The sequence below is a fragment of the Pogona vitticeps genome, chromosome 2 (assembly GCF_051106095.1).
Source record: "Pogona vitticeps strain Pit_001003342236 chromosome 2, PviZW2.1, whole genome shotgun sequence".
Lineage (NCBI taxonomy): Eukaryota > Metazoa > Chordata > Lepidosauria > Squamata > Agamidae > Pogona > Pogona vitticeps.
Genome location: NC_135784.1, coordinates 21,114,317 through 21,141,444, shown reverse-complemented (window position 1 = coordinate 21,141,444; position 27,128 = coordinate 21,114,317). Strand labels below are relative to the sequence as shown.

The following is a 27,128-nucleotide window of genomic DNA, read 5'->3' as shown; positions in this document are numbered from 1 at the left end:
GCACACAAACAAAAAAAATGTAATGCAGTGCCATTTTATCTGATTATTTGATCTCCCTACTTTGCTTTGAAGTCCACTAAGTGACTTCCAGTTGGTCCAGCTAAAGGCTTGTTTTGGTGGGAGATACTATAGCAATGTATGAGAGCCAATTTAGTGTAGCAGAATGATAGAGAAGGACTGAGGCAATCTGAATTCGAATTCCCACTTGCCCATGAAAACTTAACTGTGGGGCGGGGAAAGCATTGACAAAATCATTTCTTAAATATTGCACATCACCTTGAAAACCCTACAAGGGCTTTAGTAATCAGATGTGATGATGGCACATGGCAGTAATAGACATGTTTTTGTATTCAATCTTGTCTTTAAAAAGCCCCTGCAAATTCTAATCTATTTCATCTGCTGCTTCTAATATTGCCCCTACCAGGTATACCAGAGGGATATTTTTGATTCACCTTTATGGTCGTTAATCTAGAAGCAAGCACAGTTTTCTTCCATATAATGACAATCTCATTGTATGCCTTTACTTATAACACAGCTATTATTTTTTTATTATTTTTCCTTTTGTAGTTGGAAAAATCAGGCAGGAAAGATTGCCAGTACTGATAAAAAATGGTGCAGGAAATTGTCTTTGAATGGTGATGTCTTGATCAGCCAACCAAGTTGGAAAGCTCACTTTTTGGACTACAGATCTCAAAGCCCCCTAGCCGTCATGTCAACTGGCTGTTGTGAACGAGGATCCCCAAAAAATTTACTTAGGCCACATAAGATATTACTTTGGCCATTAGATTTCTCCAGTTACATCTTCCCCTCAGTGTCTTTTCCTCTGCTTAATCCTCAGCTTGAGGAAGAAGAAATATATGGTTCCAACAAAGTAAAATTCCTTCTGGTTCTTATCCCTCTGGCTATTGCTTCTTCATGCTACCAATTGTTTTTCAAAATGATATGAAAGCATTGAACAGTGAGGTAAACTTGGCACCTGATCATCATGGTAGTTTCAACAGCCTCCTTGCCCAATAAGAAGAATCCAAGGATTCAGACAGCTGGATCAGACCATACCACCAAATGAAGAAGTATTTTGTAAAGTTAATGGCTCTTGATTGCTGCTTCCAGAGCAAACCACTCTAAAATACTTTACATTAAACAGGGATGGCTTGCACTAATATATATCCTTTTCCCTCCATTCAACTATGAGGATTGTAGCCAAGGTCTGAGGCAGCATGGAAGGCTGATGCCGTTAGTCCCAAGATACCACTCTGGAACCCTACCTCCACTATACCAAAATAAAGGACCCAGAAGAAAGACTGTGTTTTGGTTTATTTTATTTATTTCGTTTAAAGGCCACCTTTCTCTCAATAAGGGGACCCACAGCAGCTCACAATGTTAAAAAGAACAGAACTAAAAACATATCAAGTCAAACATTAAAACCCAATAACAAATTATATGCTAATTAAAATACAACTGCATAATCAAAAGCAGGTCAACATTTTAAAAGTATCTTAATTTTTTAAAAAATGGTTAAAAGGAGGAGTTAAGAAAGATGTGATAATTTTTTTTCTTCTTTATATGCATTTTGATTTTGGGTTATTGCTTTTCTTTGTTTTGTTCTGGAAGGTGCTACAAGGCCAGGGTTAAGAGACGAGAGGAGAGCATATAACTCTCTTAAACAAGAACGTAAAAGCCTGCGGATTTTGCCCTTCTGGAGGGAGAACAGGCCATGAGCAAGACCGGCGACTCCGCGCCAGAGACTCGCCCAGCCGCCTGTTCGCAGCTGCGACTCGGAGCCAAACATTCAGAAGACCAAAGAGTTCCAATTCCTAGACAAACCCTGAGAACGCGCTTATGTACCTGAGGAGAGGGCGGGCAGGGATTGGCTCAGTGGAGGCTCGGACGTCACTTCCTGTTTCCCAGCACCAAGGAGGAAGCGGAGGGGTCGCTTCTGCCGCTGCAGGTGCCCGAGTTTTTCTTTTGAGGAGGGAATTCGGCGAGTTCAAACCAGGAGGCGGGCGGGAAAAAGCAGGCCGGCCGGGGGTCTGTTGGGGGAGCTCTGGGTGGATTGCCGTAGATTTCCCCCGCCCTTCCCCTTTTCTGATTGTTTGCCAGTCGGACCGGTAAGGATGATGCCCCATCCCATCGAGAAGTAAGCGGCTTTGACCCAGATTAGGCGGGGGGGGGGGAGGAGGACTACCACGCCCATAATCCCCTGCCCGGTGTGGGCAGACTACATCACCCCGCCATGCCAGGCCAGGCACGGGTGCCATTTGAATGAGGGCACTGGAGAAACCAGGAAAAAAAAGCATAGGGAGCGAGTACACGAGATTTGGGAAGAACTCAGATCACCATCATGCTGCCTTGGACTTAAAAATTCCATCATCCCACTGTTAACTGTGACTGCACTGTCTGGATGAAGGGGTGGGAAAGCCCAGAGCAACTAAGAGAAGGGAAACAGGGTATGGAGAGATTAGATGATTAAATGAAGGGAAATTGGCTTGGTGGGTGGGTGCCATTTTGTTTAAAACAGGTACTGTGTGTCTCAGACAGCGTTAGGAGATAAAAACAAGGGCCATGCTCACTCCTGAGGCAGAGGATGAGGCTCAGCCGCTTCAGTAGGAAAGGTGGTGGCCTCTGAACATAGCCGACCAAGCAGTTTTCATCTTTGCTACTACAGTATGTTTGTAAGCCTAATGGGTCTTGATTGCCTATTCAAGACTAAGCCACTTCCTCTTCCCACTTTAACACTGGTGCCAGACTTCTCCACAAGCTCAGTAAGCTACATCTTAGACCCTCTGTTTATGCAGGACTATGATGGAACAAAATGCAAAATTGCTACATTTCAGGTTGTATGTAATTGAAGATGTATCATTTTTTTATAGGGCCTCTTAAGATTAGCATATTTTAGGATCTTAACATGTCCCACAACAGCATTTGAAACACAGAATATTCCTCCTGCACTGTGCCCCTCGCTCACTGAAAAAGTACCCAAAAAGCAATACGGCAAGAGTGATTCCTCCATATAAAGTTATGACTCTGATGCAATAGAGTTACAATATACCTTCATGATAGGGGCTGGAGGAGAATCAGTTATAGGTGATTAATATTTTCTAGTTTGTTATTTCCAAGCTGTGCTGTTGTCTGCTTCCTTTTGACTCTTGATAATTCCCTCTCCTATAGGGTGACTCCTAAGCAGAAGAACAATACGGGAGCCTCAGGAATTGGACAACAGTGTGATACACCCAACACCTGTTTGATCAGTTCCCCTTTCAGGTCTTATCGGATTGAGAAAGAAAACTGAGATGTATCAGCGAAAGGCACCAGACCTTCACGTGGGAACTGCCCTGAACCAAGGAGTGAAGGTGGAGGAAGATTCAGCGGATCCAGAGCCAGAAGTAGGAGCAGGAAATGGCTGTTCCACCATCCGGGCCAGCCACAGAAAGGAATGTTTGGAAGGCATTGCCCTTGCCTCTGTGGGTTTGGCACCCCCCACCGATCTGAAAGAGCAATGGGACGCCCAGTGGCAGCAGTTCCTGAAGACGATGGAAGCCCCCAAGCTGAAGGGGAGCCACTCCGAAGGGCCCGCAGGAAGTTGCCCCGGCCGGGCTGTTATTCTCTCCACCTGTGAGGAAGCCTGTAGTGTCAGCCAAGCCCAGCCAAGAGAGATTGTTCCACAGGTCCCTTACGGCTCCTCGGAAGAGGCCCATGGGCCCCCAGGCAGGACAGGGAGCAACAGGGTAGTGAAAGAGGAGACACCAAACACGGAAGGGTGCAAGGAAAGGAACCTTGTCAAGGGCTTCAGGGAGCTCTGCTATGAGGAGACGGAGGGGCCCCGGAAAGTTTGCGGAAAGCTCCGTGAGCTGTGCTATCAGTGGCTGGAACCGGAGAGGCACAGCAAGGAGGAGATCCTGGAGCTGGTGATCCTGGAGCAGTTCCTGACCATCCTGCCCTGGGAGATGCAGAAGTGGGTCAAGAGGGGTCATCCGGAGACCTGCTCTGTGGCAGTGACTCTTGCCGAGGAGTTCCTGCAGCAGCAAGATCCTGGAAGATGGGAGCTCCCGGTGAGTATGCTAGTGAGCTTTTTCTCTGTCTAGTTAATGAGTCCTCCTTTGGACTTCTTAGACGCCACTGTCTTTACGGTTGCCACCACTGAAATTCGGTGGCAGAGGTCATTTTGCCTCTCTCTTTGCCTGCTAAGCATGGGTCGGGGGTTCTCTATGGTGCCAGAATGCAAACCCCATCAGACAACTGGGTGCCCCATATCATGTCCCAAGGGGCCTCACAAGAGAGGACATGTTCTTAGCAGCTGTTCCTGCCATTTCCATGCCCGGCTAGTCCATTCAGTATTTGGGATAGTTAAGGAGCCAGTAGCCATACTGGAACATACAGAACTTCTAGAACTCTATGCAGGCTCTGGGAACAACTTCCATTGGAAACTAGGCCCAAACCTGCCCTATCCTGGGCCATGAGACCTTTCAGTCCAGCCCACTAGTCCCTGTATCGGTGATTTTCAACCTTTGGCCTTTCCAGCGTTGCGGATTTCAACTCACAGAATCCTTCACCATTTGGCCCATGCCAGCTGGGACTTCTGGGAGATGATGTCCAAAATATCTGGAGAATTAAAGGCTGGGAACCAGCGCATTATGATGTGTGCCAGTTATATAATCCATTTATTAAACAGCTGGCGATAAACTTATTCCTTGCTGGAAAGCAGATGGGGAGGGTGGTCAGTGAAGAATTGGGGAAAGTAGAAAATCCCTGGTGGAACCCCTTGCATTTTTCCTTCTGGACCTGGAGGCATGCCGAGACGTCAGCAAAGTCTTGGGGCCCGGAGGGAATGGCATCAAAGAGAGTGGGTGGAAATGACAGGTGAACTTTGGTTTAATTCTTGCCACTCCTGGCTTTGTTTTAGATGGGCAGGAGTGTCAATGAGGAATCAGTCCCGTTCCCAGAAGTAGAGCAGGCGAGGTTGGAGTCTGGGCAGGAGCCGCTTTTGAAAAAAATCAAGCAGGAGGATGACTGTATCTTGATTGGTAAGGACCCCTGTATTCCTTAGGTCATGGGTAGGCAATGTCCCAAAGGTTGGGGGCTACGAACACACACACAAACACACACTGGACAATGTCCCAAAGGCTGGGGGCCACACCAACCCACACATACACACACACACACACAGATGCAGTGGTGAAAATTGCAGTCAAGACTCTGCTCACAGTCTGAGTTCAATCCTGGCCTCAGATAGCCAGTTTGAGGTTCACTCAGCCTTCCATCTTTCTGAGGTTGGTCAGCTGAATACCCAGCTCACGGGGGTGCATTGTGTAGCCTGCGTAATTTAATTGTAAAATGTGATTGCTTCAAGTGCTTTGAAGTGGTGTATAAACATCACCTTTTACTTTTTCATTCCAAAATGAAGGTTTTAAAAACAAAACAAAACAAAAGACCCACAACCAAATATTTTGTGTCCTGTTGATATATTTTTCTGGTGTAGTAATTCCAGGAGTGCTGGATAGGGCTTTAGAACAGGATAGCATTGCCCCCATCTCTAGTGCACAGGGCAGGCAATGTCTTGAGCCTAAAAAGCATGTGGTTTTAAAAAACAAGAAACCCATGTTTCATATTTTGGGAGGGGGTAGTGTGGTGGGTGGTCAGAATGCTTGAGGAAGCACCTCTGAGCCCCTAGGAGGCACGTGCCCACTCCCAGCTTAGCTGATATTCCTTGTTCATTTATTTATTTATTTCATTTATTGACCGTTATGGTTCTGGTAGAAAGAACTGATAGAGGTGTTTCTTGCTCTCAGAATGTGACCGTCTCCCTTTCGTCTTCCAGCAGACGATGGAAAGGCAGCCATGGAAGAGCAGCACCAGCCAGAAAGTTCTATAGAGGTGGAGTCACCTAGGCAGTGTTTCAGAAAGGCCCAACGGGGTGACGAGGCTTCTCTGAATCAGAAATGTAATGACCCAGAGAAGAGGAAAGACAAAAGCTCATATCCTTTGAGAACATATGAGAATAGAATTAAAAGCAAAGCCTTCCAAACCGTCCTGATACAGCCTGAAGATCCCGGGAGATGGGAGCCCCCGGTGAGTGTGGGCATTGGGATACTGATCATTTTCTCTGCCCCACTTCAGGAGACCCACATTGGACCTTTTTAAAGCTACTGGGGTGGTCACCATTGGCAGAGGTCATTTTGCTCCCTCTCTTTTGACTGCTGAGCGTGGGTGGGGCTGGGGGTTCTCTGTGGCGCCAGAATGCAAAAACCTAGAGATGCCCTTCTCATCATGCCCGATGCCCCTTGTCATGTCGCAAGATAGGATAGAATTGTAAGAAAAAGTGAAAGAACTGGAGGAGTGAGTAAGCCAGACTCAAGGCTAAAGAGGAGAGGAATAATACATAGAACTCTTCAGCAGAAGTGGGGGCATTGTGCCAAATATGGACCTTCCAGGAAATTCCTGGCCCGTAGTTGATCATTTTCTCCTACAAAAAGTACAGAAAGAAAGTAGAGGACTAGCTATCCTTGACTTTGTCCTAACCAATAGAGATGGCTTGGTGGAAGAAGTGGCAGCAAGAGGAATTCTAGGAGAAAGTGACCATGTTCTGCTTCAGTTCTTGATTTCAAAAGAAACAGAAGCATAGCGTAACGGCATGTATACAATGGATTTAAAGAAAGCTGGTTTTAATAAGCTCTGAACAATGATGGGTATGATCCCATGGCAGAAAATCCTAAGAGGACAAAGAGTCCAAGGTGGGTGGGAGTTTCTCAAAATGGAAAATCTAAAGTCTCAACTAGAAATAATTACAGAAAGAAAGAAAAGATGGAAGACAGCAAAAAAACAAACAAACAAACAAAACCAGACCAATGTGGCTTCGCAAAAAGCTCAGAGAGGACCTGAAAAGAAAAAAAGGACGTATAAAGTGGAAGGAAGGCCAGGCTACAAAGAAAGAGTACAGGCAAGTAGTAAAGAATTGCACGGATGGCACTAGGAGGGCAAACACTGAGAAAGAGCCAAGGGTAGCAAGAGATGATGAAAGAAAAAGCATTCTTCAGGCATACGCGTAGCAAAAGACAGAAAAGAAACGGTGGCTCGGGTGCTTCATGGGGATGGGGCAATGAAAAAGATGGCAAAGAAAATGTTGGAAGTGTTCAATTCCTACTTCCGCTCGATCTTCTCCCAAAGGACAGTCTGTACTTCTCGAGGCAAATATGAAATGCAAAGGGGAGGGTTGTAGGATTGCAGCTTGATATTGATAACCGAATAAGCAAGGTGTACCTTACTACCGGTGTACCGGCCAGGCCCGGATGAGCTGCATCTAAGCATATTGAAGGAACTGACAGAAGAGATTGCAGAACCACTGCCCTTTATTTTCTTGAAATTATGGAGGATGGGTGAAGTGCTGGACGATTGGAGGAGAGCTAACATCCTATACAGTGGACCCTTGACTTACAGACGGCTTGACTTACAGACTTTTTGAGTTACAGACTTCTCTGGCCACAAAATTTAGGTTTGACTTGCAGCCTGAGAATTGACTTACAGACCAGAAAAAAAACCAAAATGGAACAAAAACGGCCTGTTACGGGATTAATCGGTTTTCAATGCACTGTAGGTCAATGGAGACTTGACCTACAGACTTTTTGACTTGAGAACCGCCTTCCAATACGGATTAAGTTCTCAAGTCAAGACCCCACTGTATTCAAAAAGGGCAAAAACAAGGAACCAGGGAACTATAGATCATCCGTTAGCCTGACATCAATCCCAGGGAAAATTTTGGAGCAGCAGAAATTTTGGGAGTTGGAAGGGACCTACAAGGCCATCAAGTCCAACCCCCTGCTCAGTGCAGGAAAGCAATCAAAGCATATCTGCCAGGTGATTATCTAAGTTTTTCTTGAATGCCTCCAGTGTTGCAGCACTCACCAACTCCTGAGGTAACTGGTTCCACTCTCGTACTCCTCTAACAGGACGTTTTTCCTGATATTCAGCTGGAATCTGGTTTCCTGTAACTTCAGCCCATTGTTGCGTTTCCTGCACTCTGGGATAATCGAGAACAGATCTTGCCCCTCCTCTGTATGACAACCTTTCAGATATTTGAAAAGTGTTATCCTATCACCCCTCAGTCTTTTCTCAAGGCTAAACATGCCCAATTCTTTCAGCCTTTCCTCATAAGGCTTGGTTTCCAAGCTACAATTCTGTAGCCAATTGCGTATCCACCTGACACTTTGATCTAACCAGCCCACACCTAGTTAGCTTGCTAATCAGGATATCATGAGGCAGTTTGTCAAAACCTTTGCTGAAGTCAAGATATACTATGTGTACAGCATTCCCTCTGTCTATCAGGGAGGTGACCTGATAAAAAAAACGAGATCAAATTAGTTTGGCAGGATTTGTTCTTGACAAATCCATGTTGGCTTCTAGTTATCACTGCATTGTTTTCTAGGTGCTTGCACAAGGACCGCTTTACGATCTTTTGCAGAATTTTGCCTGGGTTTGATGTCAGGCTGACTAGCCTATAGTTTCCAGGTTCCTCTTCTTTGCCCTTTTTGAAGATAGAGATAACGGTGGCCCTCCTCCAATCCTCTGGCACCTCGCCCATTTCCCATGATTTCAAGAAAATGATAGCGTTTCTGAGAGTTCTTCAGCCAGTTCCTTCATTACTCTCGGATGCGGTTCATCTGGCCCTGGAGATTTCAACTTGTTCAAGGTGGTAAGGTATTCCTCCAGCTGCAATCCTGTCCCGTCCCCCCCCCCCACACACACACTTGCACTTTCAATTGTTTGTAAGTTCATAGTCTGTGTTATGTGGAAAGACTGAACTAAAATAGGAACTGAGCGCCTAAAACTGTCACTCTGCAGGCAGCTCGAATATAATACAGTGGTACCTCGACGAGATGGCTGGCCAGTGTCTGCGAAGCAACCAACATGAATTTGACAGAACTCCGGGAGGCAGTGGAAGACAGGAGGGGCTGGCTTGCTCTGGTCCATGGGGTCACGAAGAGTCAGACACGACTAAACGACTAGACGACCTCGACTTAAGAACTTAATTTGTACTGGGACTGCATTCTTAAGTTGAAAAGTTCTTAAGTCGAAGCACCATTTCCCATAGGAAATCACTGAAAACCGATCAATGCGTTCCGAGTGAAGAAAAAAGGTAAAAAAGCAGAGGGAAAGGGCTGGAAATACCAACTTCCTACCCTTTTCCCCTGCCTTTTTGCCTCCGGACATCTCAAAGGGCTTCCTCCGATGTCGGGGGGGGAACCCTTGGAGACCTCCGAAGGTGCCAGTCGCTGCCACGGGGACCCCCAGGGAGGTCTCCCAGGACTTGTCCAATTCTGGACACCACACTTCAAGGATGGCAACAAACTGGAGCAAGTTCAGAGGGAGGGCAACAAGGAAGACCAGGGGACTTGAACCTAAGCCCTAGGAGGAGAGATTGAAAGAACTGGGCATGTTTAGCCTTAAGAAAAGAAGGCTGAGAGGAGATATGATCACAATTTTTCACATATTTGATAAACAGGAATGGCAGGATCTGTTCTCAATCATCCCAGAGTGCAGGACACATAATAAGCTACAGGAAGCCAGATTTAGACTGGCTATCGGGGAAAAATTTCTTGACTGTTAGAGCTGTACGACAGTGGAACCAACTACCTCAAGAGGTGGTGAGTGCTCTGGTGCTGGAGGCATTCAAAGGAAAATTGGACAACCATCCATTAGATCTGCTTTGATTTGGATTCCTGTATTGAGCAGGGGGTTGCGCTTGATGGCCTTTGAGGCCCCTTCCAGTTCAATTATGATTCTGTAGTCTTAGCTGCTATTCTCACCATTTCCAGGGCTGGGCATTTCAGTGGTGTACCATCTTTGGGATAGTTGGGGAGGCACCAAAGAGAGGAGGAGGAGGAAGCCAGAGTCCCCATTGTGATGTGTGCCCATTATATAATCCTTTTGTTGATTGATTGTGATAATCTATTCTATCCCATTTGGCCTGATTTTATTGCTGAAAGAAAGATGGGGGGGTGATCAATGAGGAATCGGTGAATTAGAAAATTCCTAGTAGGAACCATGGGTTGGACAAAGGGAGACAAGTTTAACCGTGTCACCGAAGCTACCAACATGAATTTGACCCAACTCCAGGAGGCAGTGGAAGACAGGAAGGCTTGGCGTGCTCTGGTTCATGCGGTCACGAAGAGTCGGACACGACTAAACAACAAACAGCAAAAAAAGATTGGAATTGAATTCTGACAAGATAGAACTCCTGTTGTTTGGGGGGCCTAACTGATGGAGTCACACACCATCTGAAGGATCAAGTGTTAAATTTGGGTGTGCTTCTGGACCGGGCCCTCTCAATGGAAAAATCAGATTTCAGCCAGGGCCAGATCTGCATTTTGCCATCTGACGCAGATTGCACACCTCCTTCCATATCTTAGTGGGAAATCCCTGAGTAATCTTGGGACTAGACTATTGCAATGTTCTCTACGTGGGGTTGTTCTTGAAGGCAGTTTGAAAACTGCAGCAAGTGCTAAACACAGTTGCCAGGCTGGTATCTGGTACATCACAATTAGCTGACCTGGCGTCTTTGCACTGTCTGGGGGCTTCTGGGCTAGGTTCCAGGTGTTTATGCTAACATTTAAAGCCCTTAATGGTTTCAGACCTTCTTACCTGTCTGAGTGCCTCTCCCTCACAATGCCTACCCCTCATCCCACCCCCAGCCCTCATATATTGGGATGCTGCAGGTGGCCACCCCAAGGTATGCCTGGAAATCTTCCACCCAAAACTGGACCTTCTCTGCGGAGACGACATTGCTTTTGAATTTGCTCGTATCCGAGGTGTGATTAACTTCACCCTCCTTGGTTTTAGGCAACAAATTAAAATCTGGCTGTTTTCACAAGCCTTTTATGCCCTTACTCTAGAACAGGGGTGTCCAACCTTTCACCTTCCCTGGGCCACATTAGAAGATGAAAATTTGGTTTGGGCTGCATGGGGGGGCAGCCCTAGCCATCTTCCGCAGCCCCACTCCGAGCGCGCCTACCGGCAGCTGCGATCTCAGACAGCAGAGGCTGCCAGCTTCGGTTCCGGTGGCTTTATGGGGCCGGGAGGGGGTCCACCTATTGATGGGGATGGTGCAATACAGTCACACAGCTCCCCTCCCCTCCCACTCCTTCCTTCCCTCCCCCCCCCCCCACTGTTGTGACATGCCCCAGCTGCATTCCGGCCGCAAGCACCGGCAGTGTAACTTGAAACTTTGGAATTTCTTTAAAAATAAAAAATTGCACTGGGCCGCATTATGAGCTGACCTGGGCCGCATGCGGCCCTTGGGCCGCAGGTTGGACAAGCCTGCTCTAGAATAATCTTGCTTGAGTAACTGGGTTGTCCTTTTGTGGCTGTGAACTTGCCTTGTTCCACTGCCTATTATTACTGCACCCTGGATTTATGATTTTCCTCTAGTTATTATCTGTTTTTAATTGCTCGTTTTATTCTTGGTTTTGTTATGTGTATTGCGCTGTTTTGATTTGTTCACCGCCCAGAGTAGTGGCCTGCCTGCATAAATAAATAAATAACTACAGGTGTTTTTTCTTCTTGCTTTGTTTTAGATTTGCAGAACTTTTGAAGAGGAATCAGCCCAATTTCCAGAAGCAGAAGAGGCTGACTCAGAGTCCGGGCAGGAGCTGCTTTTCAAAGAAATCAAGCAGGACAGCCATTGTTTATTGATCGGTAAGAACTCCATATTCCTTAGCTCAAGAGCAGGATATGTCTAGATGTCTGCGGGTTACAACCCTTGTGGGAAGAGCCTTGTGGTGCACTGCTGAAGCTCAACATCAAAAAAACTAAGGACATGGCCGCTGGTCCCATCACCTCCTGGCAAATCGAAGGGGAAGATATGGAGGCAGTGACAGATTTTACTTTCTTGGGCTCCGTGATCATTGCAGATGGTGACAGCAGCCGCAAAATTAAAAGATGCCTGCTTCTTGGGAGGAAAGCAATGACAAATCTAGACAGCATCTTAAAAAACAGAGATATCACCTTGTCAACAAAGGTCCGCATAGTCAAAGCTGTGGTTTTTCCAGTAGCGATGTATGGACGTGAGAGCTGGACCATAAAGAAGGCTGACCGCTGAAGATTTTATGCTTTTGAATTCTGGTGCTGGAGGAGACTCTTGAGAGTCCCCTGGACTGCAAAAGGAGATCAGACGTATCCATTCTAAAGGAAATCAACCCTGAATGCTCACTGGAAGGACAGATCCTGAAGCTGAAACTCCAATACTTTGGCCATCTCATGAGAAGAGAAGACTCCCTGGGAAAGACCCTGATGTTAGGAAAGTGTGAAAGCAATGGGAGAAGGGGACAACAGAGGATGAGATGGTTGGACAGTGTCATCGAAGTTACCAACATGCATTTGAACCAACTTCGGGAGGCAGTGGAAGACAGGAGAGCCTGGCGTGCTCTGGTCCATGGGGTCATGAAGAGTGGGACATGACTTAACGACTAAACAACAACAATATAAATATCACCATTTGCTCCTTTTTTACGAAAATGGAGAACTTTTTTTAAAAAACAACCAAACCTCTTGTGTCCTGCTGTTAAACCTTTGTGTTGTGGGAGTTTCGTTAGTGCTAGGAAGGGTTTCAGAACAGGAAAGCATGGTCCATCTCTAGTGCACAGGGGACGCCTTGAGCTTAAAACTAAAAGTGTATGTCTTTTGTTTCCCAGGTGAAGACGGGAAGGCAGCCGTGGAAGAGCAGCACCAGCCAGAAATTCCTATGGAGGTGGAGTCGTCTAGACAGTTTTTCAGAAAGGCCCAACGTGATTCTCTGAATCAGAAATGTAATGACCCAGAGAAGAGGAAAGACAAAAGCTCATATCCTTTGAGAACATATGAAAACAGAGTTAAAAGCAAAGCTTACCATACTGTCCTGATGCAGCCGCAGGATCCCGGGAGATGGGAGACCTCAGTGAGTATGGGCTTTGTGCTAGTGAGCATTTTCTCTGTCCCACGTCGGGAGATCCGCAGTGGACCTCTTAGAAGCCACCAGGACTGCTTTAGGGTTGCCACCACTGAAATTCCATCGCAGAAGTCATTTTTGCAATTCTCTTTTGATTGCTAAGCATGGGTGGAGTTGGGAGTTCTCTGTGGTGCCAGAATGCAAAGATGCCTTCTCCATAAGACAGTTCGAAGCCTCATGTCACATTGTAAGGGCCTCAGAAGATAGAACTTAGACATTGCTGTTGCCATTTTCAGGTTTGGGGATTCCATTGGTCTTTTGTGTGTAACTAAGGAGCCACCAACCTTACAAGAACAGGTTGTCCGAGCACTGATGATTCTACCCAAAACGAGTCTAGGAGGAAGCCAGGGCCCCCATGTGTCTGAGTCCCCGTGTTCTGCAAGTGAGTTGGCCCCGTTACCTACACCCGCCTTCTTTGCCATAGATGAGCCATGGATGACCTTTACGAGATCTGCTTGGCGTGAGTCCTCGTGGTGTATTCTTATCCACAGCCCTCCAACTTAACTTAAAAGAAAAATACAGTGGTGCCTCGCTTAATGATTTTAATTGGTGCAAAAAAAATCGCTATGGGAAAACATCGCTAAGCAAAACGCGTTTTCCCATAGAGATGCATTGAAAACCGGATAATCCGTTCCAATGGGAACGGATTGCCATCCTTAAGCGAAAATCGGCATAGGAAAAATCACTAAGCGAAACGCGGTTCCCCAATTGAAATGCATTGAAACCTATTCAATGCATTTCAGTGGTGGTGGGGGGAATTACAAAAAATTCAAAAAGAGTCAGAGCGAAGCCAAATTAGTTTAACAAAGGGTTTATTAAGTGCACTAACAATTTCAAGCATTCTAAACCCTTTTTAAACATTTAAAAACCTTTAAAAAACAGCGAACATGGGGCTGTCAAAACCATCGTTAAGCGAAACAGGGGGACCTAAACTGTCATCGCTAAGGGAAGCAAGGTCCCAAACATCGCTATGCGAAATATGCCCATAGGAAACATCGCTAAACGGAGCGCAAGATCGCTCCAGAAAACTAATAGTTAAGCAATTACATCGTTAAAACGAGGCAATCGCTAAGCAAGGCACCACTGTATAAGTAAAAAAAGAAAGGCTATAATGAGAGTTGTGGAACTTGGAATTTACAAAACAAATGCACCTGCCTTGTGCCTGCTGGTCACTGTATCAGTGATTTTCAAACTTGGGCTTTCCTAGTGTTGTGCACTTCCACTCCCAAAATCCTTCACCATTGGCCATGCCAGCTGGGACATCTGGGAGATGATGTCCAAAATATCTGGAGAATTAAAGGCTGGGAACCAGTACATTGTAATGTGTTTCAATTATATACTCCTTTTGTGAACTAGCTTATGATATACAGTACCTATTCTACCCCAGTTTGCTTGATTACATTGCTGAAAGGTAGGCGGAGAAGGTTGATGAATGAGGCATCAGTGAATTAGAAATTCTCTTATAGAAATCTTAGTATTTTTCTTTTGGTCCTGGAAGAATGACTAGACGCTAGAAAGGTCCATGACATCAAAGGTAATGTATAGACGTAGAGTGTGATCCTCAGTCAAATTCTTGCTACTCCTCTTTTTGAGCAGTTCCCAGAAGCAGAACAAGCTGGATCGGAGTCTGGGCAGGAGCTGGTTTTCAAAGAAATCCAGGAGGATGGCCACTATGCTTTGATTGGTAAGGACCCCTATATTCCTTAGCTCAAGGGCAGGGAATGTCCAGAAGTGTGAGGACTATACCCGCCCACCTACCTCTATGGGAGGAACCTCATGGTGCTGAAGCTGTGCTGTGAAGACTTTGCTCATAACGTGAGCCTGATCCTGGGGTCATGTAGCTGCTGTGAGGTTGACTCAGCCTTCTATCCTTTTGAGGTCAGAAAATTCAGTACAGAGCTCACTGGGTGGGTGGTGGGTGGGTGGGTTTGATGTGTGCTCTGCCTATTTATGTTGTAAATAACCCAGAGAGTTCTTTAAGCACTATGGGGAGGTATATAAGCCTCAAACTTTGTTTTTTCTTACCATACTTAACACTAAAAGAAGGGGGGAAACACCAAAAACTGTTAAACTCTGTTGTGTGGGAGTTTCATGAGAGCTAGGTAGGGCTTCAGAACAGGACAGCATTGCCCACCCGTTGTGTACTGGGTAGAGGATGTCTTGAACCTAAAAAGCAGTATGGTGGTGCCTCGCATTGCGACATTAATTCGTTCCAGCGAAATCGCTGTTGAACAAAAACATCGCAATGCGAAATAAAAAAGCCCATAGAAACGCATTAAAACACGATTAATGCATTTCTGTGGGCTTAAAACTCACAGTTCAGCGAAGATCCTCCATAGCGCGGCCATTTCTGGTGCCTCTTAAGCGAGGAATCCGTCCCAGAAAACAGCGGGCGGCCATGTTTTTTCCCTGGCGACCATTTTGAAACTGCCGATCAGTTGTGCGAAAATGGTCGCTTTGCGATGATCAGTTCCCTGCTTCGGGAACTGATCATCGCAAAGCGAAAATACCCCATAGGGAACATCGCAAAGCGATCGCAAAATCTTTGTCGCTAAACGGAGCGCTCGCTAAGAGAGGCACCACTGTATAGTTTTTTTAATAAAAATTATATTTGCAAGTTGATATTATGGTGGAAGATCAGGATGCTTGAGCAGGCACCTCTGGTCCCCTGGGGAGCGCATGCGGTCTACTGGATACATGATGCTCACTCCTTGCTTAGCTGGTATTGTTTGTTTGTTTACCATTATAGTTCTGGCAGAAGGAAGTGATAGAGGTGTTTCTTGCTCTTTGCATGTGACAATCTCCCTTTCACCTTCCAGCAGGAGACGGGAAGGCAGCCGTGGAACAGCATCACCAGCCCGAAGTTTCTATGGAGGTGCGTGACCCAGAGAAGAAGATGGACAAAGGCTCAAATTCTTTGAGAACATATGATAACACAGTTAAAAACAAAGGCTTCCAAACCATCCTGATGCAGCCGCAAGATCTTGAGAGATGGGAGCCCCCAGTGAGTGTTGACCTTGAGATAAATGAGGATTTTCTCTGCTTGCTTCAGGAGACCCTCGTTGGGCCTCTTAGAAGCCACTGGGGCTGTCACTACTGAAATTCATTGGCAGAGGTCATTTTAGCCCCTCTCTTTTGACTACTAAGCATGGGTAGGATTGGTAGTTCTCTGTGGTGCAGAATGGAATCCCCAGAGAATGCCTTACCATCCAAACATTGGATGCCCCCTGTCATGTCCCAAGTTTCTTATTGACCTGGGTTATAAAAATAATAGAGGTGTCCTACCTGACATAGTTTGCTCACAGCAGTTTCAAGCTTTATGAGAAAAGTGCACACACACATTAAGTAGAAATTGTATTCTTCCTTGCATGTATTTGTGTTTGTTACTTTTCTTCTTAAAAAACTAACAACAGTAGCTATATCTGGCCTGGTTGTGTAGTAAGATACAGTGGTGCCTCGCTTAACTTTTTTGTGATCACTAATGTGATCGCATTGCGATGTTTTAGGTGGCAAAACATCGCATTGCGATGATTGGTAAGCGTTTCGCTTACCGATCTTCGCATTGCGATGTTTAGAAAACAGCTGATCGGCGGTTCCAAAATGGCCGCCGGGTGCAGAAAATGGCCGCCTGCAGCATTTTTGCACCCTGCCCTCGCTTACCGGGCAGTGAAAATGGCGGCCGGATGGAGGATTCCCGCATAGCGGTGAGTTTTTCCCCAATAGGAACGCATTAAACTCTGTTTAATGCGTTCCTATGGGTTCCCCCCCCCCCGCATAGCGACGAATCCGGATAGTGACGATTTATCCGGAACGGATTATCATCGCTATGCGGGGCACCACTGTATTGTAACTTATCCATTGGAGCTTTATACTTAGTATTCTTTGACATTACTTTCTATGTTACATTTACTATTGTCTGATGCATCTTTTCTTTCCGATTTACCTTCAAGACAATCAGTTTGTATTGGTATTGCAACATCACATTCATCTTTAAGACCTAAGTTGTTATTTAGTTGTTAATTCATTTATCTTTGGTTTTTGACTTAACAAATATGAACCATTTATATCTTTTTCTGTTTATTTACCTAAATAATATTTTACATTAACCAATTCCTTAATCTATACTTCTGAACGAGATATTTCTACTATTTCTTTATATTCCTGTTCATTATTTGTAGCAACTAAAAAGATCATCAACAAACTAAAGGATATATGCAAAATGTCAGTTTCTTCTGCTACTAAGATACATTGACTGAAAATATTTTTTAAAATATTTGAAATAATTTTGAAAATATTTTTAACCCACTTTTCTGCCTAAAAGACCCAAGGTGGTATCATCACCTTGTTAAAATCCTTTCTTGAATCGGCATCTTCTTTAGTCTTTCATTTATTATTATTTACTTATTTTTTAAATTTTGTTTTTATTTCATGCTCTCGCTGCTTTTTTTAAAAAGTCCATACAGTCCTTTTCCTTAACTTGTAAACAAATTCTGGATGTTTCTGGTTGACAGAGTCTGGTGGTTGTTGCATATGAAGTCCTCCTTGTATTTCTCCATGCAAAAATGCTGTTTTTACATCTAGATGTTCTACCTGCATATTTCTTGGTGCTGATGTGCTGAGAAGCATTCTTAATAGTGCTGCAGCCCTTTCATTGCTGCTTTACCCCTCCATTTCCTAAGCCCCACAGTGTGCATGCACACTCCACTCCGGATCTGCTTGCAGGTGAGGAGGAACAGCACCGGCTGCTTCAGATCTGTGAAGCAGAAGCAGAAACGGATGGGGTGGGTCCTGGCACAAAGGTGGCTCCAGACTCCACTGATGAGCATAGGGTAGGCAGTTTTGCTACCACATGGTTTTCTCCTCAGCTTACTTGTGTAAAAGATGACCCTCAATTTTTCCTCCAATAATTTTAGGAAAAGTATCATCTTTTACACAGAAAAATACAGCTGCAACTGAAACAATTTTGAGGGTTACTTTGTTGTCTATCTTGTAACTATTGCATCTGAGATAACTAGATTAATGTTTCTCTGATTTCTCTTGATCTTTACATTATTCTCTCAAGTTCCTCACAGTTTCTTGAAAATCTGACTTTTGAACAACATTTAAAGACACAAATGCCTCAAAAATTCTCCAAGTGATGACAGAAAAAGTCCCTTTTTTTACTAAATCACATGTAATTGCAAAACCTGCTGTCTGTAAACTGTCTATGTGTTGTTCAGTTATTATTATTTAAACGTAACTTGCCAAATTGTCTCGTAACATTCATTATAGATGTGTGACTAGAAACACCATAAAATTCATATAAATTATCAATAATTTCTTTGTCTGTGAATTCTTCACAAAACTTAATTGAATATCTGTGAGACTGTGGTACAATATATTATAGACTTTGCAATTCTATAATTTCGTTCACATATCTTTCTTAACTCATCATTAGGAGGAGTTTCTTTGTCTGTACAGTTACTAATTTCTCTAGCTTGTACAGTAAATCAGTCTTCAGTCTGTCAACCCACTGTCTATAATTCATCTTTGTTAATTCTGGAAGTTTACTACTGAATTCCTTTTATATAAGGAAATAAAAATGTATTTTACTTTCCTTATATAAACTGGCCACAAGTACTTCTGTTCACAGGGCAAGAAAAAAATTGTACAAAATTGTACTTTAGTTACTCTTCTTTTGGTTACTCTTTCACCTCAGCAAATATTTCATCTCAGTAACTCTGGTTTGACTCAGACTGACTCTTAAAAATAATTTAGTTCAGTTTTGCCTTCCTGATTAAGGCCCTTTAGTTTTACCTCAGAATTTGTTCTGGGTTATAAGGCTTCTGTGGACTAAAAGTCTCTATGGACTTCCTATTAATCTAAGCCATTGTAATCTGGGCCCCATGACCTTTTTGTTACAATAAAAAAAATATATAATGTAACTGACAGTCTGCACACAGCAGTTTCAAGTGTTATGAGGAAAAGAGGAGAGAGTAAAAATTGCATTTTCCCTTGTGTGTCTTTGTGCCCGCAGCTGAAAATAAATAAAATCATTGCTTGGTCGTCTTTAAAAACATTACAATATTATTATTTTTATTATTATTTATTTTATTTATATCCCGCCTATCTAGTCAACTCAGACCACTCTACTGTTCAAAACCCATGTAGAATAGAATACACTCTCAGTGCTTTCAGATATTGGTACTTTTTATATAAATTGCTACTTAATTATGTTTGTATATCGTTCTTAAAACTCGACATACATAGTTGCTCTAATAAACTAACTCTCATGTCCTATAACATATCTAACGCATGTCGTATCCGACCACATATTTTCCCTGCCTGGTCCTAGCAAACTCTGTCAGCGCTTTCAGCCCCAGCTGAGAGACTGCTAAGTGACAATGGCTTTATATATCCGTTGGGCTGGCATGAGAAACATTCTGATTGGTCAGAATGTTTCACTAGGTAAGCATCACATTCTAGGAGATGCATTCTGATTGGTCAGAATGCTTCACTAGGTAAACATCGCATTCTAGCCCCTCCCATAGAAACACATAAACTGTATTGTACAATTTAATATTGTACAAGGACCTCACAAGATAGGACATATTCTTAGCTGCAGCTGCTGCCATCTCCAGGCCTGGGCATGGTGTACAATCTTTGCGGTAGTTAAGGAGGCACCAACTTTACAAGAACAGGGTTGCCGAACCACTGGTTCTCCTACCTACCTTGGGACCTTCCTAGAGAGTCTAGGAAGAAGCCAGGGCCCCCATGTATCAGAGTCCACGTTTTCTGCAAGTGGATTGTCACAACCCAACTTAATATAGTGGGAAAATATAAATAAAAAGAGAAGCTATAATAATTCTTGGATTTGTGGTCTACAAAAAAAAAAACACACCCCACAGCCAAATAAATATGCCTCGTGCCTTCTAGTCTATCAGTGATTTTCAACTTTGGGCTTTCCTAGTGTTGTGGACTTCAGTTCCCAGAATCCTTCACCATTGGCCATTCTGGCCAGGGCATCTGGGAGATGATGTCCAAAATATCTCGAGAGTTAAAGGCTGGGAACCAGCACATTGTGATGTGTGCTAATTATGTTTGTTGACTAGTTTATGATACACCTATTTTACTCCAGTATGTCTTTTTTCATTTTTGAAAGGCAGGCAAGCAAGGGTGGTCAATGAGGCATCGGTGAATTAGAACATCCATTGTGGAAACCCTTGTGTTTTTCCTTCTGGACCTGCAGGAATATCTAGGCCGAAGAAATGTTTTGAGGCATGGAGGGAATGGCATCAAAGAGAGGGAATGGAAGTGGCAACTGATACTCGGTTTAATTTAAATTTACCACTCCTGGCTTTATTTTAGATGTGCAGAACATTTGAGAAGAGATCGGCCAAGTTCCCAGAAGCGGAGAAGACTAGATCAGTGCCTGGGCAGGAGCTGCTTTTCAAAGAAATCAGGCAGGACAGCCACTGTGTGTTGATTGGTAAGAACCTCGTATTTCTTAGCGCAAGGGCAGGAAATGTCCAGAAGCTTAGGGGTTACACAAATCCGCCCACCCTTGTGGGAGGAGCCTCGTGGGTGCAGTGGTGAAAACTGCAGTTGAGACTTTGATTACTACCTGTGTTTGATCCTGGGCTCAGGTGGCTGGCTTGAGGCCATGGGAACGGGGGGAATATGTCCTCTGCGTAGTTAAGCTGCAAATAACCCAGAGAGTTCTTCAAGCACTACGGGCCAGTATAGGTAAGCACCACACTTTGCTTTTTCATGCCAAAAAGCAAAAAAAAAGCACATTTATCCTGTTCTGAAACTTTTGCGGTGTGGGAATTTCATTACTGCTGGGAAGGGGGCAGTGTGCTGGATGGTCAGGATGTTGGTGAGACCCTAGGGAAATGCATACAGTTTACCGGATGTATGATGTCTACGTCCAGTTTAGCTGCTATTCCTTGTTTATTTATTTACTATTATGGTTCTGGTAGAAGGAATTGAAAGAGGTACTTTCTTGCTCTCAGAATGTGACCGTCTTCTTTTTCCAGGGGAAGACGGGAAGGCAGCCGTGGAAGAGCAGCCCCAGCCAGAAATTTCTGTGCAGGTGGAATCGTCTAGGCAGTTGTGCAGAGAGGCCCAGCGTGGTGGCGAGATTTCTCAGAGTCAACCAATTCATGACCCAGAGAAAAGGACGGACAAAGGCTCAAATTCTTTGAGAACGTATGAGAAGAGAGGGAAAGGCAAAGCCTTCCAAACCGTCCTGATGCAGCCGCAAGATCCCAGGAGATGGGAGCCCCCGGTGAGGACGGGCTTTGTGATAGTGCGCGTTTTCTCTCTCTCACTTGAGGAGACCCACCCTGAAGCTTTTAGAAGCCGTCGGGACTGCTTTAGAACTGCCACCCTTGAAATTCAGTGGCAGAGGTCTTTTTGCCCCTCCCTTTTGGCTGCTAATCATGGGCAAAGCTGAGTGTTCTTGATGGTGCCAGAATGCAACCGCTAGAGATGCCCTTCCCATCCGACCCTTCGATGCCCCGTGTCATGCGCCAAGGGCCTCACAGAATAGGACCTATTCTTAGCTGATGTTGCTGTTACCATTTCCAGGCCTGGGCATTCCAGTGGTGTACAATCTTTGGGGCAGTTAAGGAGGCACCAGCTTTACATACAAGAATGGGATTGCCCTACCTGTGGTTCTCCTACCGGCCTTGGGACCCAGAGGGAGTCCAGGAAGAAGCCAGGGGTCCCCATGTCTTGGATACAAGTGGATCGGCCCATCTCTTTATAGCCTTATTTGCCAGGAGGAATGTCTAGGCGGATAAAATATTCTGAGACATGAAAGGAATGGCATTAAAGGTAGTGATTGGAACTGGCAAATGATCCTCAGTTTAATTCTAGCCACTCTTGGCTTTTTTTTTTAGATGGGCAGGAGTGTCAATGATGAGTCGGTCCAGTTCCCAGAAGTAGAGCAGGCAAGATTGGAGTCTGGGCAGGAGCTGCTTTTGAAGAAAATCAAGGAGGAGGATGACTGTATCTTGATTGGTAAGGACCCCCGTATTCCTTAGGTCATGGGTAGGCAATGTCCCAAAGGCTGGGGCCCACCCACACACAGACACCCACCCACTCTCTCTCTCTCTCTCTCTTGAAGGGGGTGGTGGTGGTGGCTGACAGTGTGTAGCCTGAATAATTAAATTGTACAATGCCCAGAGAGTGCTTTAAGCACAATGGGGCGGTCGATTAGCATCAGACTTTGTTTTTCTTACCCAATGAAAAAAGAAAAAGAAGGAAAGGAAGGAAAGGAAGGAAAGGAAGGAAGGAAAGGAAGGAAAGGAAGGAAGGAAGGAAGGAAGGAAGGAAGGAAGGAAGGAAGGAAGGAAGGAAGGAAGGAAGGAAGGAAGGAAGGAAGGAAGGAAGGAAGGTCGGTCGGTCGGTCGGTCGGTCGGTCGGTCGGTCGGTCTGTTTCTTCTTGTTGAACTTTTCAGGAGCGAGAGTTTTTTGATTGCTCGATACGGCTTCAGAACAGGAAATCATTGCCCACCTCTGCAGTACACTGTGCAGGGCATGTTTTTAACTGAAAAAGCAGTGTGCAGTTGATTTTCAAAACAACTTTGAATATTTTGGGAGTGTGGAATGGTCGAGAGTCAGGATGCTGCGACCCTAGAGCAGCAGTCCCCAACCTTTTTTGGTCCGCGGACCGGCTGGGGAAAGTGAGGCACCCCGTGCTCGTGTGCATGTGCGAACAGGCGCGCTTGTGCGCATGTGCAAACGGCCTGTGCAGGGGTGAGTGCATGCGGGGGGGGTGGGACAGGAGGTCTGTCTTGGCGGCCCAATCCAGTTCAGGCCGTGGACCGAGAGTTGGGGACCTCTGCCCTAGAGAGTGAATATGGTTTACTGGATACATGACTTCCTTCTTTTCTTAGCTGGTATTCCTTGTTTATTTATTTATTTCAATTTTTTTGCCATTATGGTTCTGGTAAAAAAGACCAGCTAGATGTGTTTCTTGCTCTCAGAATGTGACCGTCTCCCTTTCGTCTTCCAGCAGATGATGGAAAGGCAGCCATGGAAGAGCAGCACCAGCCAGAAATTCCTATGGAGGCGGAATCCTCGAGGCGGTTGTTCAGAGAGGCCCAATGTGGTGGCGAGGTTTCTCTCAGACCGAAATTTAATGACCCAGAGAAGAGGAAGGACAGAAGTTTGCGTTTGTTGAGAAGCCATGAGAAGAAAGTCAACAGCAAAGCCTTTCAGACAGTCCTATTACAGTCGCAAGGCCCTGGGAGGTGGGAGGTCCCGGTGAGTGTGGGCCTTGGGATAGAATGGCCTAGACATCAGCAAAGCAGCAAAGTCTTGGGGGATGGAGGGAAGGGCGTCAAAGAGAGTGGGTGGAAATAGCAGGTGATCCTCTGTTTAATTCTTGCCCCTCTTGGCTTTTGTTTTTAAAAGATGGGCAGGAGGGTCAATGAAGAATCGGTCCTGTTCCGAGAAGCAGGACAGGCTGGATCAGAGTCTGGGCAGGAGGTGCTTCTCAGAAAAATCAAGCAGGAGGATGACTGTATCTTGATTGGTAAGGACCCCCGTATTCCTTAGCCCAGGGGCCCCCGGTCCGTGGCCCAGTGCCGGTCCGTGGGCTTCCTTGAACTGGGCCGCAGATACGGATCGCCATCCCCTCGCACGCCTGCATGATGGGTGTGTCTCACTTGTTGGTGGGCGTGTCATGCTTGTGGAGGGGCATTTCACACTCAGTGGGTGGGCATGTCACACTTGCAGGCATGCGCAGGAGTGTGACACGCCCCTCCATAAGCATGACACGCCCCTTTGCAACTGCGACATGTCCACCCGTGAGTGTGACATGCCCACCCACGAGTGCAGGGTTGCCCCTGCACACAGAGCCCGCACCCCCCCAACCGGTCCGCGGTCTGAAAAAGGTTGGGAACCTATGCCTTATCCCATGGGTAGGCAATGTCCCAAACGCTGGGGGCTACACACACCCCTGGACCCTGGCCAGCCACTCCTGTGACCGCCGGCTCCAAAACGTTTCTCACAGAGTTTTTGAAACAACTGAAAACGCCCTTGTGTCCTCTTGTGAAACTTTGCAGTTTGGAAGTTGCATGAGTGCTGTGAAGGCCTTCAGAACAGAAAAGCCCACCTCTCGTGCACAGGGCAGGATACATTTGGAACTTAAAAAGCGATGTGTGTGTGTGTGTGTGTGTTTGATAAAATTTAACATCAGCGGCACAGTGGTTAAACTGCAGGACCCTGCTCACTGCCTGGTTTGGATCCTGATAGCCTCAAGAAGTCAATTGGAGGTTGACTCAACCTTCTGTCTTTCCGAGGATGGTAAATTGAGTGCCCAGTTCAGCTGCGGGGGCGCGGGGAGTTGTCGTGAGGTGGCAATGTTTAGGCTTCATCATTAAATTCTCAACCACCCAAAGAGTGTTTTAAGCGCTATTGGAAGGCATTTTAGCAGATAATTTTAATCCATGTTTTAATCTTTCAATTTAATTTTAAATCATACATTTTTAATATGTCTTTCAATATTTAACTTACTGTGTTTTTAACTGTGTGAATTTTAATGTTGTGAGCTACTTTGGGTCCCTTGTTGGGAGAAATGCGACATATAATAACAGGAGTGGAGTGTGCTCGTGTGCATGTGTGTGGCGGTGCTTGCGGGAGGGGTGCTCGCGAATGTGCACGGCGCAGAGCATGCTTGCACACAGTGCGCTCACAGGGGACAGAGCCCGCCCACGTGCATTGGTGCTCACGGGGGGGGGGAGAAATCTGTATCCGCGGCCCAGTCCTGCCTAGACTTCGGACCACTGCCGGGTCGCAGACCAGAGGTTGGGGACTCCTGTGTTAGGGCATCTTGTTCAAAATTACGTCTGCTGCAAGAGTAAAAGAAAGCCATTGTTTTCCAGATTCTTTGTGTGTTTTGGCATTAGATAACAGAATTTGGAAAAGTAACTTTCATGGAATACAGATCTCAGAAACCCAGATGCCAAGCAATAGTATGTTTTTTTTCTAGCTCAGATGTTTCTAGCTCCGAGTGGTCATTAAATACCCCCTGTTGTTGCAGCACTGAGAGATTTTCTGGGATCTGTAGTCCACAGAAGTAACTTTCTGCAGCTCCCTTAGACGGTATGACTCTACTCAAAGAACCTGGGAGCGATGTTTCATGCTCTCAAGATCTGACATTTCCCCTTTTTGTCTTCCAGCACGAGATGGGAAGGCATACACGGAAGAGCAGAACCAACCACCTTTTATTGAGGTGGAATTATCTCGGCAGTTGTTTGGAGAAGACCAATGTGAGGATGAGCAATTGAACGACTCAGAGAACAGCAAGGCCACATGGTCGTACCCTTCCAAATATGAGAAGAAAATGAAAAGTAAATTCTTTCGAACGGGCCCGATGGACGAGAGCGAGCACGACGGAAGTGAATGTAGAAGAATGTTTAGAAGAGAACTTGACCTTGATTCCGATGAGGAAACCTCTTCTGGAGAAAATCTGTATAAACGGTCGGTGTTAAGGGAAACATCTGGCCGGGAATCCATTCTTTCGGTTCCACCAAGAAGGACACGCTCTAGAAGGAAACCGTACAGCTGCTCCGAGTGTGGGAAAAGCTTCCTGTACCGCTCCATCCTTTTTGCTCACCAAAGAATCCATACAGGAGAGAAACCCCATCAGTGCTTAGAATGTGGGAAAACATTCAGCCAGCAAGAAGACCTTCTGATGCATCAGACAAGGATTCACAGCAGTGAGAAGCCGTATGGATGTCTTGTGTGCGGGAAGCACTTCAGTCTGCGTCCAGATCTCATGGACCACAAGCAGATACATACTGGAGAAAGGTCCTACAGGAGTGGGGACGAAGTCACCCATCAAAGGATATATAATGGAGATAAGCCCTATAAATGCCCCGATTGTACTAAAAGATTCGTCAAGAGGCGAGAGCTGGTCACTCATCAGAAGATCCACGCTGGAGAGAAGCCCCATGAGTGCTCCGATTGTGGGAAATGTTTCATGTACCGCTCCATCTTACTGGCTCACCAAAGAATCCACATGGAAGAGAAATCCTACGCCTGCCCAGAATGTGGCAAATCGTTTAGCGTGCAAAGAAACCTTTTGACCCATCAGAGGAGGATCCACCAAGGGAAAGACCATACGGATGACCTGGGTGCAGGAAGCACTTCAACCAGCAGCCAGACCTCATTGACAACGAATGGATCCATAGAATCATAGAATAATAATTAATTAGGAAGGGGCCTGTAAGGCTGTCAAGTTCAATTCTCTGCTCGGTGTAGGATTCCAAATAAAAGTAGAGGTTGACAGATGGTTGTCTAATTTCTTCTTGAATGCTTCCAACGTTGGAGGGCTGAGCATCTCCTGAGGTATTTGTTTCCATTGCCGTACTGCTCTAACAGTTAGGAAGTTTTTCCTGATATTCAACCAAAATCTGGTTTCCTGTAACTTGAGCCCATTATTATGTCTCCTGCACTCTGGGATGACTGAGAACAGTTCCTGCCCCTCCTCTGTATGACATCCTTTCAAGTATTTGAAAAATGCTATCGTACCACCCCTCAGTCTTCTTTTCTCAAGGCTAAACTTGTCCAGTTCTTTCAATCTTTCCTCATAAAGGTTGGTTTCCAGCCCCCTGGACATCCTTCTTGCCCTCCTCTGAACTTCGTCCAGTTCGTTGCCATCCTTCTGAAAGTGTGATGTTGAGAATTTGACACAGTATTCAAGTTGAGGCCTAACGAGTGCCGAATAGAGGGGGACTAGCGCCTTGTGGGATTTGGAGACTATACATCTGTTAATGCAGCCAAAAATCGCATTCAGCTTTTTTTTTTCCAATCACATCGTACTGTTGGCTCCCCGTACTGGAGAAAGGCCATACAAATGTAGCAAACGTGGGAGATGTTTCCGGGACAAGGCTTCATTCACAACGCATAAAAGAACCCACACAGGAGTGGGACTATTCAAGTGCTCCGATTGTGGGAAAGGATTCATTAAGAACCTGTCATTCATCAGAGGAGACACACTGGAGAGAAGCCCTTTGAATGCTCTGATTGTAGCATAAGATTTGTGATATTTATATAGTGTTTCTAAATTTCCTATTTTATCTGTTGTGAGCCGCTTTGCGGCCCCTATGGGGAGAAACACAGCACAGAAATAATTTAAATAAACAAAATTCATCAGGAA

General features: G+C 45.4%; 1 protein-coding gene across 11 annotated transcripts; it reads left to right on the top strand.

Moving 5' to 3' along the window:
* The first annotated feature begins 1,823 nt into the window (after window positions 1–1,823).
* On the top strand, window positions 1,824–27,128 carry LOC110071103 (uncharacterized). 11 transcript variants are annotated; one of them, XM_072988448.2, is made up of 14 exons: window positions 1,824–1,948; window positions 3,169–4,049; window positions 4,901–5,021; window positions 5,819–6,066; window positions 11,565–11,685; window positions 12,681–12,922; window positions 14,570–14,657; window positions 15,793–15,977; window positions 20,321–20,441; window positions 20,992–21,242; window positions 21,859–21,979; window positions 22,977–23,227; window positions 23,378–23,498; window positions 25,147–27,128. In XM_072988448.2, the coding sequence occupies exons 2-14, from the start codon at window positions 3,291–3,293 to the stop codon at window positions 26,166–26,168; spliced, it is 3,651 nt and encodes a 1,216-aa protein (XP_072844549.2). In that variant the 5' UTR covers window positions 1,824–1,948; window positions 3,169–3,290; the 3' UTR covers window positions 26,169–27,128. The 11 variants fall into 11 exon arrangements, with proteins under 11 accessions (XP_072844549.2, XP_072844551.2, XP_072844550.2 ...); XM_072988450.2 differs by having other exon boundaries at window positions 5,816–6,066; window positions 15,796–15,977; XM_072988449.2 differs by having other exon boundaries at window positions 5,816–6,066; window positions 22,980–23,227.

What these genes read in the sequence shown, in the direction of transcription:
- LOC110071103 (XM_072988445.2), top strand. Translation starts at nt 3,291, where the DNA reads ATGTATCAGCGAAAGGCACCAGACCTTCACGTGGGAACTGCCCTGAAC. An exon ending in CAGCCATTGTTTATTGATCG is followed by an intron (nt 11,686 to 12,680) that starts GTAAGAACTCCA and finishes TTTGTTTCCCAG; the next exon opens with GTGAAGACGGGAAGGCAGCC. An exon ending in GGATGACTGTATCTTGATTG is followed by an intron (nt 21,980 to 22,976) that starts GTAAGGACCCCC and finishes TTCGTCTTCCAG; the next exon opens with CAGATGATGGAAAGGCAGCC.